At 36.3% G+C, this 18,902-nt stretch overlaps 1 protein-coding gene across 2 annotated transcripts in view; it reads right to left on the reverse strand.

Moving 5' to 3' along the window:
* LOC114325807 (transducin-like enhancer protein 4) overlaps positions 1–18,902 on the reverse strand; it is a 1,285,138-nt gene that overhangs the window by 19,613 nt on the left and 1,246,623 nt on the right. For both annotated transcript variants that reach the window (XM_050641900.1, XM_050641898.1), the window contains 3 exons: positions 6,714–6,963; positions 5,615–5,819; positions 4,972–5,155 (listed from right to left, as the gene is read on the reverse strand). In XM_050641900.1, coding sequence (XP_050497857.1) covers positions 4,972–5,155; positions 5,615–5,819; positions 6,714–6,963 — 639 coding nt within the window. The remainder of the gene's footprint in view (positions 1–4,971; positions 5,156–5,614; positions 5,820–6,713; positions 6,964–18,902) is intronic.

Consider the following 18,902-nt stretch of genomic DNA (forward strand, 5'->3'; position numbering starts at 1 on the left):
ACGTTTCTGAATTTCATGAATGCACTTCTGGCTCTTTCTATCCGACATCTAAGCAGTTAACACATACGTAAAATGGATTTTCATTAGATGTTTTGTGTTAGCAGATTATGCGACACCATTGCATCTTAAATTCGTATGTAGTGTCTGATCTCAGATTTTAACGAAGTTCAACTACTACTTTTATCCCTTACGCCTTTTTGTGTACTGAACATGTCATATAAGATAAGCAAAAAAAACAGGAAATTTAGAGTTGAACCTCTTTCATTTTCTTGCAAATAATTTTCCTCAACTTTTCCAAGGTAAAATATTTCGTTTTGCACGACCTGCCGTTGTGCCTTCTTTTTGCAGTTTTCTTATCGTGAAAAATACAAACTTTTAAGTTGCATGAAGGAGGAAATCACGGACACTTACCTATAGTGTCCAGTACGCCTTACGCCAAAACTTTTAGAAATAGAATCAATACTCCTCTATAGATTCGTAAAATGGCATAAGGGAGAAAATCGTCGCTGCACATGCGATTATCCTTACAAAAGAAAATACAATTTTCACGAAGATTAGCTAGGAACCCCCACAGTTTTCACATATTTTACTATCCTTGATTTTACTTTTCAGTACCTACTCTCAAAGGCTTAAGGGATAAAATCGTGACTGAATTTCTATTCAAATCCGACAGTCTATGCGGGGTCGTATCTTTAGATAGTCCCTCTACTAGGTCTTTCCATTTTTCCCGTTAAAATATCCTATTTTATATTCATAACAATATATAACTATAGTGGGGTAAAAAGATCACTGTAATTGATCAAGAAGAAAAAAAAAGTGAAAAAGCTCAATTTTTGAATAGAAAACGTTTCGTGCAGTCTTATAAAGTCTGTTCATATTGATATCAAAGCAAATACTCAATAAATCCATTCCCATATTACACATCTCAGGAGTACACTGCTGCTGTCTTTATTATTAACAACTTTGATCGCAGATTTTTAGACAATTTAACTTCACATTCAAGTTATTAATTACACTTTATATTCCAGAGAAATAAGGTTTTTGTCGGGACACTTGAGCAGCATGGCTGCAAATGGGTTTTTTGTGTACTATATACCTAGTACATTATAAATACAAAAATGTCCGTCACAGTTCGGACGAGAATTTTAGTTATTAACAAATAAGGGTCAAAAATGGCAGTTTCTTCGTTTAAATCGCTACAGGTAAAAATAGGGTTATTAAATATCCTATTTAGAGTATTCTTCTTTTAAAAGATGAGCAAAGGTGTAAAATGGCAGTTTTTGAATTTTGTTCCGATCATTTGTTGCTTCGCTAATTGCAAAAAAATCAAAGTTTCGAAAATAAAAAAATTGTTATAACTTTTGCGAAAATGAACTTAAGAGACTTTGATATTGCACGAAAAGTTGAGTCAACCAGTACGTATAATGCCCTGAAAATTTCAAGATTATTCGGCGATTAGTTTAAATTTTATTCAATTTGTTTATACCAAACATCTTTTTTTGCAATGTTATTGTTCAGAAAATAATAATGATACAGCACTTCTGTGGAAACATCTTGAAAGAAGAATACTTATATTTTTAAAATGTTTAAAAAAATCAATAAAAAATCATTTTTATCATTCCGAAAACATTTTACTGAAGTAGGGTCATTTTTGGCTTCTAAACAATTTTAAAAGCTTTGTTAATCTTGACTGTAGAGTAAATCTACTTTGGGATTTCAAAAGATAGTATTTTTACACGAATTTTCAAAAAAAAACTTTTTGCGTAGGTTAATTACGGTCAAAGTTAGCCATTTTTATTATTTAATCCACAGTTACTTCGGTGTACATAAAAAATTCTCCTGTAACAGTGCTAGTTACCATACTCCTCCGAAACGGCTTGACCGATTTGTATGAAATTTTACACATGTATCCTGTAGGACTGAGAATAGGTTTTAACCTATATTTCATACCCATAAGTTGTAAGGGGGTTGCCCCCTGAGATATATTTTTTATTTTTTTGGACAAAATTGTCTATCTTAATTTTGTATTATGTAGCATTAAAAAATACATGCAACCCTTAATTTTCACTCTTCTATCCCCAACCACTATTTTTTAATAGCCATCTATATATTTACATCTATAAAATTCTCCTGTCTCACTGTTAGTTGCCATACTCCTCTGAGACTGCTTGACCGTTTTTTATGAAATTATGTATGTATATTCGGTAGGTTTAGAATCGGTCATTTCATTTTTTGAGTGCACGGATTTTAATATTTCCACTCCACCGACCACGAATCGATTTCGTTAGGACGTCACTTTTAAAGCTTTATTAACCACTCTGTTGAAGATCAAAGTTTACTCAAACTTGTACACATAAACTATACCTTTAGCTTCAAAACGGTGCTAGTTAGGTTGCTTAATTGTTATAAACAAAGTAGCTGTGAATTAAATAACAAAAGTAGATAACTTTGACCGTAATTAACCTAGGCAAAAAGTTGTTTTTTTGAAAATTCGTATAAAAATACCAACTTTTCAAATCTCAAAGTAGTTTTAGTCTACAGTCAATATTAACAAAGCTATTCAAATTGTTTATAAGCTGAAAATGAGTATTCTTTAGTAAAATGTTTTTGGTATGATTAAAATGACTTTTTAATGATTTTTTTTTAAATATGTTGAAAATATAACTATTTTTCTTTCATGTGGTTTCCACAGAATTGCTATATCGTTATAATTTTCTGAACAATAACATTACAAAAAAAAGCTCTTTGGGATAAACAAATTGAATAAAATTTAAACTAACTGACGAATCGTCTTAAATTTTTTTGTGCATTATATGGATTGTTTTGTTCAACTTTTCATGCAATTTGAAATTCCAAAGGTCATTTTCGCAAAAGTTATAGCAATTTTCGAAATTTTAGTTTTAATTTGAAATTTCTGAAGCAACAAATGATCGGACCAAAATTCAAAAACTGCCATTTTAAATCTTTGCTCATCTACTAAAAGAAGGATACTATAAATGAGATATATAATTACCCTATTTTTACCTGTGGCGATTTAAATGAAAAAACTGCCATTTTTGACACTTATTTGTTAATAACTAAAATTCTCGTCCGAACTGTGACGGGCATTTTTGTATTAATAATGTATTAGGTATATAGTACGCAAAAAACCCATTTGCAACCTGGCTGCTCAAGTGTCCCGAACATGGTATATTTTTGCCTTATTTCCCTGGTGTATTAAAAAATATCAATTATTTGGTCGTCATTTTCCAAAATTGTTTTCGATACTATAAAACACTTTACTTATACGTTTCTTCTGTTTTCAGATTTAACACAGTCACAATATATCTTTTTCATTATATTTCACTTTTAACATAATTTCAACATTAAGAGTTGGTTATTCCTTATGGTATGGCATGTTTTTTTACAGACAGAAAAATTATATTTAAGATTTTTTTATTAAAAAAGTTGTCTTATCATACTTTAGTTCCATACTTAATTGTCCTTAAGTACAAAAAACATCGTTCCATATTACTATTGTATATTATATTTTAATTGTAAATGTACACTTTCTTATGAAGAACTTTTTTATATATTTTACATTGTTAACAGTGACAATGTATGTGTTTTATAATCAAATATTTTATTAACAAGAACTGTACCTTGGTTTAGCTATGTTGTAAATTTATATATTACTTAAACAATCATTAGAATTGAAGAAATATAGAAAGACTTTTTTAACTTTTTTCTCCTTGACCGATAATTTAATGAGAAACTGAGAATTTTTATTCCCACTTTCTTGGGATCGCGAAGATATAATTTTAATTGATTATCTTGAAAAAGGTAAAACTACCAATAACCAATATTATTGTGCATTATTGGACAAATTGAAGCAGGAACTCAGTGAGAAATGGACCCACATGCAGAAGAAAAAAGTGTTGTTTGAAAAAAGTGACAGATCGTTACGGCAATAGCAAAACTTAATGCTTTTTCAGAAAATAAAAAAAATTTCTGAATATATCAAAATATACCTTGACCAATCCTTACAGAGGTGGACAAAAGCAGTAAAACCGATGGGACTGAAAGTGGGAGACGACTCCCTATTTACATTATACTTTGCGGACGACCAAGTTGTTATAGCCCAAGATCAAGATGACTTAAGCTATATGATACGGAAGCTAAATGAACATTACCAACAGGCAGGATTAGTAATAAATATGGATAAGTCAGAATACTCCATAGTGGGAAACGAAGACATTGAAAACCTACCATTGGAACAAGGACATATTGTTGGTGTGAAACAATGCAAATATTTGGGAGCTATATTTAACAAACGAGGAAATAGTGAAGATGAAATACAACACAGGATCAATAAAGGTAGAACCATCACTAGATCCTTCAATTCAATTTTATGGGACAAAGTTATCAAGAAGGAAACAAAGAGAAGAATATATGAAAGTATAATGAAGAGCGCTACAATCTACGGTGTAGAAGTTTGGGACATAAGTGCAAGAAATAAAAAGAAGCTACTTAGTACAGAAATGGACTTTTTGAGGAGAAGTTGTCAGGTTTCGAGATTAGAACATGTAAGAAATGAAACAATTAGAGAACGTATGAAGGTGGAAAAAACTATAATACACGATATTGAAAAGAGACAGCTGACATGGTTCGGTCACGTTAAAAGAATGAATGACACTCGCTGGCCGAGAAAAATGTCGAAAAATGGCCGAGTGGGTCCCACCGGAGAGAAGAAAAAAGGACGACCACGGAGAAGCTGGAGGGACAATATTCAGGAGGCAATGGATTCGAGGCAATTAGATGAAGATATGTGTTACGATAGAAAAAATTGGATGCTGGGTATGGAGAAGCGGCGATAGCCGTAGAAATCCATTATATATAAAGAATTTTTTGGAAAAAAACATGTTTTTCATTTCAAAGGATTTATCAGATCATTTAATACTAACATATGTCTACTATTTTTGTTATATTTACCTGAAGTCATGTTGTTGCAATTGTCTACCTTCGCGTAAGTCCCAACTTCTAACGGTGTTGTCCAATCCGCCTGTCCACAATTTAGTTCCTTCAGAAGAGATATCTATACAAGAAGCGCCGTCGGTGTGGCCCTGGAACTGTCTTACTAAGGTCTGGTTGTGAAGATCCCAAACGGCAATGTGTCCTAAAAAATTAAACGTTGTATAATATAAAAAAATAATACCGATAACGTTTTGTAAAAACACATCGAATGCTGAGTAGGTACATACGACGTACAGTAAATAAATAATTCATCTGCCACTAAGTTTTTAAGAAACTCTGGCGAAAACTATGAGTATGATTGCTACGAGCCTGTATAAGCCCTTAAGAAAAATTGACACACGCCTAAAGAGTGGAACGTGTTCCTTAGTATAGACATAAATTTTAAATTGCAATGAATTGTGGTTTAATCCCATATAAAACAAAATTTAATTTGGTTTTCAATCTCAAATTTGCACCTTATTGGTTCTTTTGCTACTACTAGACTGTTGTTTTCTTTCGGAATACCTTTTTTGTTCACTTCATTAGCCTGAGTATTGAAATGATTTAACAATCAATTTAACAATTTAGAAATAAAGTAAAATGATAAGGTAAAGTAACTTACCGTCTGAGCAACAACTGAAACAAACTTTGGAGTCTGGACTTATGGCTAAAGCGTAGCAGGCGGGTGCGCTGGATGTCAGTTCTGCCTTTATCCGAGGTGTAGGACTCGCTAAGTCCCAAATAGATAGATTACTCGCTTCACCGCCCACAATGAGAGTTCTTCCATCCGGTAATAGTTTTACTGATCTGATATAGTTGTCCCTTTGCTAAAACATAATATCCATATAAGTACATTATAAACACTTAATATGAAGTTGTCCACTTAATGTGAAGAAATCACTAAAACGCAGAGCAATAAAATACATAAAGTATTATAAGTGAGCGAAATATACTGTAACGATTCAAAAAAACTTTCACTTTTATCTTATTCAGAAACCAGTAACATTCATCTCATCCAACTTCGTATATCACATAATTTTTATTTTACCCAAAAATGGAATGTTCTAAGATAAAATTCGAACGTTAAACAAACAACCACTCGGATATTTGTAAGGCGTAATTCATTTATAAGTAAAATAAAAATTTGATGATATAAAGGGTTGGATGAAAGCTACTGGTTTCTGAACAAGACAAAATTGAAAGTTTTTTGAACCGTTACACAGCCTTCCCCACGATTTTTACTTGGTGTAAACCGCAGCTTCAAATCGGAATAATAACGATACAAAAAAAGAAGAAGACGAATTCGTTGCAGTCTTATAACATACAGTTAAACTGGGTGCTCGACTTGAAGAGTCGACATCAGCTACGGTTCGTTGACTCATATGCACAACGACCAATTGCAGATTTCTAGAAAGTTTCTGAAAGCGAAAGAAAGGAGTGCTTCCAGCTCAACAAAGGTGGGTGACCAACAAGAAACAATACTCAAGAATGACTATGAATGTCGAACAAATAATCATTAAACTTTCAACCTCGAGTTGAAATTCGCACGCACATAAATAGAAGAGAAGAAAAACAGGATGGCCAAAAGTTTTTTGAATCGTTACAATACTGACGAAATAACTGAATATTGTAATCTGAAAAAACTGTTCATCTTCATGGATATGGTATGTTATATAATGATATGTCATATTAATTACAAGACAATTTGTATATTTACTTACCAGGCAATCTAATTGAGAAACAGGACTTTTTGAACCAGGTTGACTGATGTCCCAAACCTTGACACATCCTTTGCCTCCAGTATATACATATTTGGTGGGATTGGAAATTGTCACTGCACAAACGACTTCCCCGTGACTGAGAGTATTTATCTGACGAGCGTGTCTTGGAATTCCAGGACCACTTAGCGCGTCTGGTGGAAAGGGCACCGGTTGCATTTGGCCATCGGCACTTACATGAAAGGAATATGCCCTAAAAATTATAGTAACATAGTTAGTTTAAATATTTTGCCAGGTATAAACAAATATTTTTAAAATATCTTCTTCTTCTTATACTTGTAGATCTATCGATCTGTTAATTCCGACGTTGAAGTATTTCTTGAGAGGTAGACTGCCAGCTATCTCTCCACCTTTTTGGTGGTCTCCCCGGTGGACGCTTGCCTGCTGGTTTTCCTTCTAGAGCAATTCTTGGTAGTCTGTGCTCCTCCATTCTTTTTACATGACTGAACCATTCTCTTCATCTTTGCCTGCTCCATCTGACTACATCTTGCACGCCACATTGTTCCCTGATGATGTTGTTTCGTATTCTATCCCTTCTTGTCTTCCCTGCTATTGCTCTTAGTGTCTTCATTTCGGCTGTTCGTAGCATGCTTTTGGTCTTATTTGTGTCTTCTCTTGATTCAATGCCATAGGTCATAACAGGTCTGATGCAAGTTTTATAAATTTTAACTTTGCTGTCCATTCTCATATATGGGTTATTCCAGACCATATCTCTCAAACATCCGGACAAGACAGCGGCCTTGTTAATTTGTCCTCTTAGGTCTCTGGCTGGGTCATGATAACTTGATAACTCTACGCCTAGATATTTGAACTGGTTTAGCTGTTCTATGGGTTTCCCCTCTACCACTAGCTTGCATCTAATTGGGTCTTTCCCAATGGTAATGCATTTTGTTTTCTGCGTGGATATGTTCATGTTGAGTCGTCGACATGCTTGATAGAATCGATAAAGTTGCCTTTGTAGGTCATCCTCGTCCTCTGCAATCAGGGCTGCGTCATCCGCATAGCACACTATACTGATTCTACTGTGGCCGAGTCTGTATCCTAGTTGTACCGATTCCACATCTTCTATTATTTCATCCATTAGCATATTGAATAGAAATGGACTGAGGCTGTCTCCCTGCCTGATTCCTCCTGGTGTTGGTATGTTGGCCATGGCCGTAGTGGTGTCGTTTGTTTTAATTTTTGTCGTGTTGTTATTGTTCATTTGTTTTATGACTTCAACAATGTTTACCGGTATCCTTTTTTGCTTAATTTTTTTTATTATATCGCTAGGTCTGACTCTATCAAATGCTTTCGTTAGGTCTACGAAGCAAATATATGCAGATTTGTTATATTCTATCGACTTCTCTTTCACTTGTTTCATGACAAATATTGCGTCCGTCGTCGACCTGTCTTTTCTGAATCCTTGCTGTTCTTCTCTGTTCTTTATCTGTGATTCCAATTTATCCTTGAGTATTCCTGTGAATAACTTCATTGTAGTATTTAAGAGAGTTATTCCTCTGTAGTTGTCCAGGCATGATCTTTGTCCTTTCTTAAAAATCGGTATTGTGATACTGGTGTGCCAATCTTGTGGTATCTCTGCTCTGTCTAAGATTTTGTTAAACAATGTTGTGAGACAATTGGTGAGTTTCTGACCGCCGTATTTCAGCAGTTCGTTAGGTATTCTATCAGTACCTGGCGATCGTCTATTTTTTAAGATCTTCATTCTCGCTTCTACTTCAGTTTGTTTAGTGATATACCTGTCTTCTGTATTGTAATCGTGTTCGTCATTGGAGTCTTCACCTTTGTAGAGTTCTCTGAAATATTTTTCCCATGTCTCAGTTCGTATCCCCTTTGTCTGTACAAATTCAGTTACTGGTTTTTTTTCTGTTTTTTAGCATTTTCCAGACTTTCCTCTGTGCACCATAGATGTCGTGATCCATGTCACTTGTGAAGTTGATCCAGTGCTCTCTTTTTATTGCTCTTATTCGCGAATTTATTCTGTTTCTTGTTTCTATATAGATGGCGCGTTGTTCCTGCGTTCCAGTGCTTTTGTGACACAGATATCATTTTCTCTTTTGTTCTGCGAGTTCTTTGACTTCTTGACAAAACCATGGTTTGTTGTTTCTTATTGCGCTGGTGTTTGTTTTTCTTTTGCCGATAGACTCTTCCGCAGCCTGCTGGATGCAGTTTTTGATTTCATACCAGCATTCTTCTACTTCACAGTTGTCCATGTTACTGTTTTCCAATTTACTTGTCAGCCTGCTTTCATATAATCTATTTGTGCTCTCTGAGGTCATTGATTCTATATTGTATCTCTCGATGTATGTGGGGAATTTTTGATTTTAATTGGTCGTTCTATCTGTATTTTACATAAAACCAAGTTATCATCTGTTCCAGTGTTAGCTGAGGTTAGGGCTCTAACATCTAGTATCTCTGATGGGGCGAAAACTCTGTTAGTAATTATGTAATCTATGATTGATTTTTGACCTCTGGTGTTGCAAAACGTGTATTTGTGTTGTTCTTTATGTGGGAAGTACGTGTTGTTAATCCTCATCTCGTTTCTGGCACAAAAATCAATCAGGAATTCTCCGTTCTCGTTGATGGTGTCTTCGTTAAATTTTTGTTTTACGCCTGGCAGGATATCATTACCTATTCTGGCATTGAGGTCGCCGAAAATCACTACTTTTTGGTTGCCATTAATCTTGCTAATAGTTTCGTGTAGTGTATTGTAGAACATTTCTGTTTCTTCGATGGGTTTAGAGATGTCTGGAGCGTAGGTGCTTATTAGGTTCAGGCTAGTGTTATGATTAAGCTTGAGTGATACATGTAGAATTCTATCACTAACGTATTCTATTTGTTCAATACTGTTCATGTATTTCTCATGTAGTATGATGCCTACGCCTGAGTGTGCTCTGTCGTGTTTAGGTTTGCCGCTATATATTAAGATGTATTGGGCATAGCGGGTTGTTCCCTGGCCTTTCTTTTTGGTCTCTGATAGACCGCATATGTCGATTTTATGTTTTCTCAATTCAATAATTGTTTCTTGGTCCCTTCCGTTCCAAGATGTTATGTTCCAGCATGCTAGTCTGGTTACATTTAATCGTTTTTTCCATTTTCGTTTATCCTTTGTCATTGCGTTGTTTGTCATCTTTTTAAAATATACTTGTAGTAAAATAAATATCACTCAAAGTCCAAATATATGTCAAACGAAGACTTTTAATTAGGCGATCGATTTGAACATATCCTCAAATTTTGCTAATGGATTTGATATTCCTAGGGTAACAACACCACCCTCAGATTTTTTCAATCAAGTATGCTGTTGCCTAAGAGATCGAGGCCAAGTATGTCAATTTGAAAAGACATAACCTAATAACCTTTTTGAGATTTCACTTTCATTTTATTGTTAATTAAAAAATCTATTTTTTGTATGTTGTTATTAAATTACATACCACTAAATTCTAGATGGTCAGGCACTGCTAGTGTTTTATTGAATATATACTTTTTCAATTACAAATTTAGTTCCTTTCAATTTGATATAGTAGTATATTTGGTGAAGGTCGAATCTCTATCTAAGAACATCTATGCAATATAATAACTCCCAAAGTGACTGTGATTATACATCAGCATTTTTTTGATTATACGTTACAATTTAATGGATTTCCATATAGTTACTAGAGGAAGAAACATACGAATTTAGGTAGAGGTAATGGATTTTGACAAGAGCTATGAGTCATATCCATGCAGTACACAAGTTTACGTGTTATTTACAAGGTCATAGCTCTTGTCAAAACCCATTACCTCTATTGCGAAATAGGGAAACTGAAAGAAAGATATTAGAATTAGAATCAATACAAGGCATGACAATAATATCTACTCCTTCATACTAGGCTTCGATTACTAGCTATTTAATCCTAGGTAAGGTTGAAATGTTTAAAACGATACAAACAAATTCACGAAGAACTTTAAAATTATGCCCGCAGAGACAAATTGTGCTGTGCCTCATCATTTTCAGTATCAACTAGTATGGAAAGGAATAGGATATGGGAACACAATACATCGAAAAAAGCTTGTACACATACATTCTGGCAGAGCAAAAACGAACAACTAGTCGATGTGTAGGATCACTAAGTATGGGTTTTTTTAACTTGTTTTTTGTCAGATATACACATACTAAGATACAAGAGTGGTATTATAAAACTATAACAAAGGACCTCCCCCCCTTTCTCTCTCTCTCTCTCTCGTTCTCACTCTCTCTGTCTCTGTCTGTCTCTCTCTCTCTCTCTCTGTCTTTGTCTGTCTGTCTGTCTCTCTCTCTCTCTCTCTCTCTTTCTCTCTCTCTTTCTCTCTCTCTTTCTCTCTCTCTCTGATCACTTCTCCATTACTGAGGATTGTAATGTCCTAAAATACTCCTCACAGATTTTTTCCATTGGTCTCTATCTTTAGCTGTTCTAATGGTTTCGCAGAATGAGCGGCCGCTCAGTTCTGAATTTAATTGGAACATCTGGTTGATGACCGTCTTCTTCCAGCGATTCCAGAAACAATTAATCTCTCTAAATTATCGTCCCATCTGCGAACCACGTGACCACAGAACTGTAAAATTCGGACATGTTATAGACAGTATTTTTTAATGTCAAGTTGGTTAAGAATAGAAACGTTTGTCCGATGAGCTGTCCACGGTATGCGCAGCATTCGTCTCCAACGCCACATCTTAAAGGCATCAATTGTTTGGTGCATTCATCAATCTCATCTTTGTTTTTTAAAAGACAAATCTATCTTTCCAAACTTAAGTTATGCGGCTTATAACTGATATACTACAAATTCGTATCAGTGTCACATGTCACATGACGTATAGAACCCAGCACACTGCAATGGCATAGTATGTGTAATGTGTATGGCAGTTTCTTCTTCCATTTCGCACTTTCTGCACCATGGTTCATTCACCTTACCTAGTTTGTATAGGTGATTTCTTAAACGGCAATGTCCAGTCACCATTTCAGTGACCGTTTTGATCTCTCGTTTATTGAGGTTCATCAAACTGTTTGTCCAATAATAAATATTCAGAATTCATATTCGATATTGAACAGAATTATTTTATCACCCAGTAGACCGCACGAATTTATTTATTTTATATTCACGCACGTAGATTAATTAGTTTAGATACAAATTGGTCAATTATCAACAATATAATTTGGAAATGTCACGAAACTGCTGACAAAAGTAGAATTATTTACCTTAAGTAGATATACAAATCACGGGGGACTAGCGTCACCTATGACCCAATTTAAGCTTCTATAAAACTAGGCTCTTGGGCCTAGAAAGAGAGTTCTCATTCAGTCTTCAGCTAATCGCGTATCAATTATCAGTTACAGTGTTCGGCGGTTCTCCCGGGATTGAAATATATCCTTGTGTTCGTCTATATCAATAAACGTATTTATCGCTACTCACGTCTTTTACATCCTACGTATTTACACATGGTCCTTATCGAGAAAAAAAGGAGGCCTACAAGTACAGTCCACACCAATCGAAATCAGTAGCAAATAGACGACACTAGGCCCGGGAGAACAGAACCAGAGCGAAGCAGAAGCCGTAACCAGAAAAATACAGGTCAGAAGCCGTATCCAGAAAAATACAGGTCAGAAGCCGTATCCAGAAAACTACAGGTCAGAAGCCATAACCAGAAAAATACAGGTCAGAAGCCGTATCCAGAAAAATAACGGTCAGAAGCCGTAACCAGAAAAATACAGGTCAGAAGCCGTATCCAGAAAAATACAGGTCAGAAGCCGTATCCAGAAAAATACAGGTCAGAAGCCGTATCCAGAAAAATACAGGTCAGAAGCCGTATCCAGAAAAATAACGGTCAGAAGCCGTAACCAGAAAAATACAGGTCAGAAGCCGTATCCAGAAAAATACAGGTCAGAAGCCGTAACCAGAAAAATACAGGTCAGAAGCCGTATCCAGAAAAATAACGGTCAGAAGCCGTAACCAGAAAAATACAGGTCAGAAGCCGTATCCAGAAAAATACAGGTCAGAAGCCGTAACCAGAAAAATACAGGTCAGAAGCCGTATCCAGAAAAATAACGGTCAGAAGCCGTAACCAGAAAAATACAGGTCAGAAGCCGTATTCAGAAAACTACAGGTCAGAAGCCGTAACCAGAGAACTACAGGCCAGAAGCCGTATCCAGAAAACTACAGGCCAGAAGCCGTACCCAGAAGAGTTACTGCAGATCCAGAAAGAAAACTGCAGGTCAGAGGGCATATCCAGGTGCGCATGCAGAGCCAGTCCAGAAACATAAAAAAGAAAAAAAAACCGTAAGTTTTTGAACAAATTAACATTTTTCCAACTATTTCGTATCGTATAACGCAATATTCTTTCCAATTTTAAACCGAATTATTCGACCTATACATATTTACAAAAATTTTAGTGCATTCTATACAATAGTTGCCATTCAAATAAATTTAAATATTTACTAACTATTTACTCTTTTATTTTTGTTAACTATATTTGCCTATATTTATTTATTGATTCTAACTATATTTGCCTTATATATTAACTATACTTTGACTATATAATAATAATAAACGGTTAGCCCTACAAATATTTACTACCTACCTATTTCTTTATGTTACAAGTTGATAAAGAAAAAACATTATACCCTAATAATTTCATAGTGCTTGGTATTTCATTTACATAATTTTAGATCGCATTATTTTAAATACTCATCGTAATACAGAGGTTGTATTCTTATTATTCTATTTATAACTGTGCAACATAATACTTTGATTGACATTAACCCACATATAACACTGACCTACAGATAAATAAGCAAACCTCAGCAAGGTCTACAGAATTACTATTTACGATTCAGCAAAAGGTGAATCACAGTAAATTGAAAATATAAATAGTTACGAAAAAATACGGTAAAAACATTTATTACTGCATAAAATAGAAAGTACGTGGATTTAAACATGGAAGCGTTACAGAACAAGCAAGCTGAGCTTGGAGGAGAGATTTCTAAACAGGTGTCGTCTCTTAAGAGAGACCCTGGATCTCGCAAGAATCAACAATACATTAAAGAGCGTCAGGATAGATTAGAGGATTATTGGACAAGGTTTGGGCATAACCACGAGAAATTAGTAGATAGCGGAGTAACGAAAGACAAGTACTTCGAAACAAAATACTACGAGCAGGTTTTTAAGACATATATTGAGGGAAAAACTCTATTGGAAGAATATGGAAGAATATTGAAAAGAGGAAAGACAACAAAAGGAAAGGAGATACAAATAAGAAAACAAAAAATCGAGGAATTATTACAAGAATATGAACAGGAGTTGCAGTACGATGAAGAACTGCAAGCAGAATTGAAAGAACACATGGAGAAAATAAACACACTCATCATAGAAGCAACAGTAAATGATGAGCTAGACGTTATAGACAGTGACGAAGTAGAGAGGATAGATCAGCTAAGGAGGAAGGTCAGGGAAACGAAAAAGAAAATGCGGCCTGCAATGCAACGACCAGACAGCACACAGAGAAGAGAGGGAGTAACATTACCGCAGGTAAAAATCCCTGTGTATGAAGGAAGATATGAAACGTGGAGAACTTTCCACGATCTGTTTACAAAGGTAATACATGAAAACGAACAGTTGTCGAGAGCAGAGAAGATGCAGTACCTCAAAACACAAGTAAGAGGGGAAGCCCACAGGATGATACAACACTTGCACATATCCGAAGCCAACTACGAAGTGGCATGGAACATGTTAAAGGAAAGATATGAGAATCCGAGGATGATACTGTTTAAACTAATAGACAGGATGTTACTAGCACAGGAAGTAAAGGATTCTTCCGCTAGAGCACTGAAATCACTACATGACACCTTCCATGAGTGCCTGGCAGCCATAGGAGGGTTGGGAACAGACACGGAAGCGTGGAGCCCATTGATAGCGCGAATTAGCATAACAAAATGGGACAATGAGACAAGGAGACTATACGAAAACCACAGCGGAGACAGTAGAGAGATACCGACGTTCAAGTCAACACAAACGTTTCTACAGCGACGATTCCAAACACTGGAACTGCTGGAGTCAGAAAAGAGACAAGAGAAACAAGGAGGAACGGGTAAGAAAACAAGAATGGGTTGCGTGATATGCAACGGATATCACGGAATACCATACTGCAGAGAATTTCTGGAACTCAAGGTAAAAGACCGGAACAGGATAATACGAGAAAAAGAATGGTGTGCGAATTGTCTAGCACATAAGAAGGAGAAACAATGCTTTTCACAGGTTAGGTGCAAACACTGTGGCGGAGACCACCACCAAACGTTGCATTATGAAACAGGAAACACAGGCAACAGAAGAAACACAAATGAAACAAGAGGAGAACAAATACAGGAAAGAAATGGAAGAGAATCAAACAGTAGAAGAAACGGGTACCAATCGGACAGGTACAGAGGAGGAAATAATTATTCCAACAACGCCAGAGAACAAAATAACGGAAGACGAGACAATACGCAAGGGAACAATGGGCAAAGAAACAACAACACACAGCAAAGAGGACAGAACTCAGTTAACTGTGCAAGCCATAAGGAAGGTGAAACATTACTAGCCACAGCAGTGGTACGCGTAAGGGATGCGAATGGAGAGCCTCACATAATGAGAGCATTGATCGACCAAGGGTCACAATGTGCATTTATAACGGAACAAGCGGCGACGGCGCTAGGAACAAAAAGGCAGCCAATACAGGCGACCATATCCGGAATAGGCTCGTTAGGGAAAAAGACAGCCAACTGGAGTATGAAACTATTGATCGGAAATCATTACCAAAGTGACTTCGAGATGGAAATAGAGGCACTGGTACTACCGAAAATAACAAGGGATTTACCGGAACAGGACATAGTCCTACAGGATTACAACGAGAAGAATGTGCTACTGGCAGACCCAAGATACTACAGGGTAGGAAAAATAGACTTATTGCTAGGAGTAAAAGAATATAGTTACATATTGACAGAAGGGATGCACAGAAGAAGTAATGGACTACTAAGTCAAAACACCAAACTAGGATGGATAATTTCGGGGATAGCGAAAAAAAGGGAGACAACTAAAGCAGAAGTATGCTGTATGATATCCAGACAAGAAATGGACATACAAATAAAGAAATTCTGGGAATTAGAAGAAGTGAATCAAGAAACAAGTTTATCAGTAGAAGAGCAAGAATGTGAAGAAATGTATCGTCAGACAGTAAAAAGAAATGAAGAAGGTAGATACGAAGTGAGAATTCCGTTTAAGGAAGACGTCACAAAGTTAGGAGAATCTAAGCAGCAGGCATTCGCCAGATTGATGCAACTTGAAAGGACGTTCACAAAAGACAAACAGTTAGAAACGAATTACAGACAATTCATGGAAGATTATGAAAACCAAGGTCATATGGCAATAGCGGAAGTCCAGGGAGGAGGTTACTACCTACCTCATCATCCAGTGAGAAAGGAGGACAGCACTACAACAAAAATAAGAGCCGTGTTTGATGCATCAAGTAAAAGCTCATCAACAGTAAGCCTAAATGATATTATGCACACGGGGCCAAAATTACAACAGGATTTGACAGATATACTATTGAGATGGAGATCCCATAAGGTAGCATACTCAGCGGATCTGGAGAAAATGTTTAGACAGATCAGAATGGCAGAAGAAGACCAAATGTATCAAAAAATACTCTGGAGAAAGAACACAAAGGATCCAGTGCAAGAATATAAATTGAAGACGGTGACATATGGCACGGCCGCAGCACCATTTTTAGCATTAAGAACAATACAACAGTTACAAGAGGATGAAGGAGGGAATTTCCCTACAGCAGCGAAAATAATAAAAGAAAATATGTATGTAGACGATATATTAGGAGGAGCGGAGACGTTAAAAGAGGCAGAAGCAGCCCAAAAGGAACTAATACAAATTTTTAAGAAAGGTGGATTTACACTTAGAAAATGGTTGAGCAACGAAGAAAAAATAATGGAGAACGTACCGGAAGAAATGAGGAATGTAGACTCAAAAGCATTCAAGCAAGAAGAAATACGAAAGACGTTAGGAATACATTGGTCACCCAAAGAAGATACAATCAGATTCAAGATAGAAATAACGACGACAAAGAAAATAACGAAAAGACACATACTGTCAGAAGTAGCAAAACTATATGACCCATTAGGATGGATAGCACCAGTAGTAATTCAGGCGAAAATGTTCATACAAGAACTTTGGGAGCAAAAGACCAGTTGGGACAAAGAATTAACTAGCGCGCAACAAAGCCGGTGGAAAGCATATCAGGCACAATTAATAAATCTTGAGAGAATAACATTATCCAGGTGGAACAATTTAAATAAAACAAACAGAGTAGAACTACATGGATTCGCAGATGCGTCTCTGAAAGGATATGGAGCGGTTATTTATTCTAGGGTCTTAGACCCGGAAATTAAAACAAATCTATTGATAGCAAAATCTAAAGTCGCACCATTGAAAGGGAAAACGACATTACCAAGATTGGAATTGTGTGCCGCGGTACTATTAGCAAATTTAATGAAGAAAACCCTACAAGCATTGAACAGGGAGAACATGGCAATATATGCATGGTCGGACTCAACAATAACCCTGGCTTGGATAAAGGGATCATCAAAAAGATGGAAAATGTTCGTCGCCAACAGAGTAGAGGAGATAAAAGGAGTTATAGCGCCAGAAAATTGGCATAAAGTGGATACGAAAGAAAACCCCGCGGACATCCTCTCACGTGGAAGTACCGCTTCAGAGTTATTAGAAGCAGAGTTATGGTGGAAGGGACCAACTTGGCTAACGAGTAAAAAAGCACTGAGGTTACCGGCAGAGGATATACCTGAAACAAATGAGGAGGAAGTCAAAACGAAAGTAACGACGCACATGGTAACGATAAAGGAAGACATATGCGAGAGATTCTCGAATTTAGAAAAAATGAGAAGAGTGGTATCATATTGTATGAGATTTGCAAACAACTGCAGAAAGAAGGACAAAACTCAAGGACAACTTACAGTCCGAGAATTAGAGGAAACATTGTTAAAAGTGATAAAACTCACACAAATTAACAACTTCAAACTAGAAATAAATAAACTGGAAAAGAAACAGCAACTAGACAGGAAAAACAAATTAGCATCATTGGTACCGTTCCTGGATAAACAAGGGATTCTAAGAGTCACCGGAAGGCTAAGGCACACGAAGCTACAGTACGCGGAAAAACATCCTATAATTTTACCTAAGGACAGCGCATTAACAAAGTTAATTATATCGGACAGTCATACAAAAAATCTACATAGCGGACTACAACAGACATTACAATACATAAAGAGGAAATATTGGATAATAAACGGAAGAAGAACAGTGAAAAGTCAGTTAACTAAATGTATAAAGTGTAGGAGGTATAAAGGACAAGTAGCACAACAGTTAATGGGAGACCTGCCGGAGGACAGAGTGAACCCGAGTCATCCTTTCACGAATACAGGGATAGATTACGCCGGGCCGATAAAAATAAGTACTACGAAAGGCAGAGGACAAAGGAGTTATAAAGGATACATTGCAGTATTTGTGTGTCTGTCAACAAAGGCAGTACATCTTGAGGTAGTAAGTGATATGTCTACAGATGCATTTATTGCGGCGTTCAAAAGATTTACGGCACGCAGAGGACAGTGCGTCAACATTTACAGTGATAACGGAACCACATTCGTAGGAACGGCAAACTTACTAAAAAAAGAAAATCAAAACCTAGAGGACGAGATAAAACAAGGATTAATTGCACTAGGCACCCAGTGGCACGTCATACCTGCATATGCGCCACACTTCGGAGGATTGTGGGAAAGCGCCGTGCGAATAATGAAATATCATCTGAAAAGAATCATAGGGGAAACAGTACTGACATATGAAGAACTGAGTACGGTGCTAACACAAATAGAAGCCTGTATGAATTCGAGACCATTATGTGAATCATCAGAAGACCCAGAAGGAAAAATAGCAATCACACCAGCTCACTTCCTTATAGGGAAAGAAATTGTATCACCGAATCGGGAAGAAGAGCTCACGACGTACTTGAAGATGCCAGCAAGGTGGCGAATATTGGAAAAAATAAAAAGGGATTTCTGGAAG

Source organism: Diabrotica virgifera, chromosome 1, assembly GCF_917563875.1.
Source record: "Diabrotica virgifera virgifera chromosome 1, PGI_DIABVI_V3a".
In the NCBI taxonomy this organism is placed as follows: Eukaryota; Metazoa; Arthropoda; class Insecta; order Coleoptera; family Chrysomelidae; genus Diabrotica; species Diabrotica virgifera.